At 41.3% G+C, this 2,500-nt stretch overlaps 1 protein-coding gene across 4 annotated transcripts in view; it reads right to left on the bottom strand.

The window, feature by feature from the left end:
- Positions 1-2,500, bottom strand: part of unc-13-4A (BAI1 associated protein 3) — a 296,640-nt gene that overhangs the window by 12,100 nt on the left and 282,040 nt on the right. For all 4 annotated transcript variants that reach the window (XM_086552080.1, XM_086552083.1, XM_086552081.1 and 1 more), the window contains one exon: positions 1,460-1,675. In XM_086552080.1, coding sequence (XP_086408206.1) covers positions 1,460-1,675 — 216 coding nt within the window. The remainder of the gene's footprint in view (positions 1-1,459; positions 1,676-2,500) is intronic.

Here is a 2,500-nt window from a genome sequence, read left to right as displayed (position 1 = left end):
GACTTTTTACCAACCCCGTCTAGTTAAATAGCGCTTGAGGCCACCGAGCTACCCAATTTGCATACCCAGTTTTGGGGATGGAAAGGCAACTGATCATATTGAAAATTATACTCTCCGAGATTTGACTCTGAATGCAGCTACTTAGGGGGAATTCAGGTCTGCCTTTGTGCAAATATGAACGTGGATTGCTGAGTGGCCCTCGCTCTCTGTCGTGAGATACCTTTTGAGTTGAACAATCTTATCATTTGTGAAATCTGTCGGGAGGATGTCCTTTTGGAAATGTCAGCACTTTTTGAACTACGAGTAATCTGGTCTTTGGTTAGATGTTGCATTATTTCACTTACTATCACCGATATTTCTCTTCTTTAACTCGTTCCAAATTATTACTCGCTTGGTCATCGAAAGCCTTTAGATGTCAGAAGCATATTGATCAAGATCATTATGAAGATATATATCTAATTATGTTTATCTTATTATCGCAATGATCGTAATAAAAATGAGAATAGTGATAATAATGAGGAGAGAATGTACCATAATAGTTGAGTGGTCTGCTACTTCATAAACGAGTATAGAACACGAAGTACTTGCGTTTAATTTCAAATCAAACGTCTCGATTATTACCTTGTAGTACTACTTACCCTGAAGGTTAAGCGTGGTAGACAAAAAAGAAAGCACGCGAAGTGGTTTAAAAAAAATTGAAAGGTTGCGACCCCCCCGATTTAAATCATGAAAGAGATCTTCAATGAATCAACTCAAGGGACTACGAGCGCAAGATTTAAAGGTAAAAAGAAATGAGTAAATACTTTTGCAATTAAGTATTATTATTATAATATATTTTTTTTAAGATTTAGCTGTGACTCAGTAATAATTACGTATTGCTACTCCTACACTATCAACACTTAAATACACTAGAATGCCAAGGGCTGAATACGTGAATACACGTAATATGTGTATGTAATTGAACAATAAATAGGCACTTGCATCATACTGAATCTATATATCCTCTTGCATTTTGCCCCGTTTGCAGAAAATATGCCTTTTAAGGACATCCTTTAAGCGAGTACATACCAAGTGAATGACTTCCTCTCTAATGATTTTTTTTCTATTCATTGCATCACTCCAAGATTTTCGGTCTCACTATACAACTGTCTCGGGGAGAGCAGCTGATGGCAAAACTAATTGTAAAACGCCTGATATGGACGTCCTATTTTCGATCTCAAGGGAATCGATTCTATTTTAAGAAAAAGAAAAGAAAAGAAAAAAAAAAAACTCGAAAAAAAAACAAAAAAAAACGAAAGAACCATTTTATTGCTCAACATTGGAAATCGAATCATCATGAAACACACACACAAGGAAGCTCACACACAAAGGACGCCCCCCTCACTAAACACACACACACAGAGCACGCAACCATCCAGCCCAATCTACTCGCGTGCCCTTAACGATTAGCCTTCCTTACGTCCGTGTCCTTCCCGATCTGCTCGGTGAGGGCGTTGAGCACAGCCAGCCACAGCAGATGAAGCAGCCGGTCCAGGTTGTTCTTCAGGAGCGCCGCCGAGTACGTGGCCAGGGAGGAGTAGAGGCGCTCGAGCAGGGGTCGGACGGCCTCCTCGGCAGGCAGGGAGTCCGGGGACCATGCCAGGTGGAACACGTCCTTCTGCAGTTCCTGACGCAGCTGAGGGAGCGAGGCAGGGAGGCCATATAAGACGGGGGAGAACGTAAATTAAACGTGTTTTGCTCATGTTAAAAAAATATATCAAGGGTAATGTATATTGCACAGGAATAAATAACGTAATAACACGATCATTTTAGTGCCCATACCTCACCCAGATTGTCTAAACCGTATCCAAAACTTGATCACAAACAACTCTAAAAACGACCAAGTAATTGCGAATCATAACAACCATAATCATTTCGAGGTCATAGAATACCAGGAATCAATTGAAATCGCCCGGACAGCTGCAAGGCGCGCGTCCCCCCTTCCCGAAAACTGGGACAACTATGACACGAATAATTTTCTGCACGAAATAACTATATTCTTTCATTCGTGCTGATAACATTGCATGCAACAGGTCAGTGGTTTCATGATATTAATACTGGATGAGGAACTTACAATGTCTCTACACTAGATTATATTTTCTCTCTGTTTCTTTCTCGCTCTTTCTCTCTCTCTCTTCCCCTCCTCTCTCTTTCCTTCTCTCTCTCTCTCTCTCTCTCTCTCTCTCTCTCTCTCTCTCTCTCTCTCTCTCTCTCTCTCTCTCTCTCTCTCTCTCTCTCTCTCTCTCTCTCTCTCTCTCTCTCTCTCTCTCTCTCTCTCTTTTCTTCTATCTTTCTCTCTACCCCGCCTCTCTCTCTCCCTCTCTTTTTCTTGACTTCCATCTTTCTCTCTACCCCCTATCTCTCTCTCTCTCTCTTTCTTTCTTCTCTCTCTCTCTCTATCTCCATCTCTCTCTATCTCCATCTCTCTCTCCTCTTCTCCATATCTTTCTGTGTGTGTCTC

The sequence above is a fragment of the Penaeus japonicus genome, unplaced genomic scaffold, assembly GCF_977035675.1.
Source record: "Penaeus japonicus unplaced genomic scaffold, GWHDUDI00000001_assembly GWHDUDI00000026, whole genome shotgun sequence".
In the NCBI taxonomy this organism is placed as follows: Eukaryota; Metazoa; Arthropoda; class Malacostraca; order Decapoda; family Penaeidae; genus Penaeus; species Penaeus japonicus.
The sequence above is the reverse complement of the archived record's forward strand: the minus strand, read 5'-3'. Positions and strand labels throughout refer to the sequence as shown.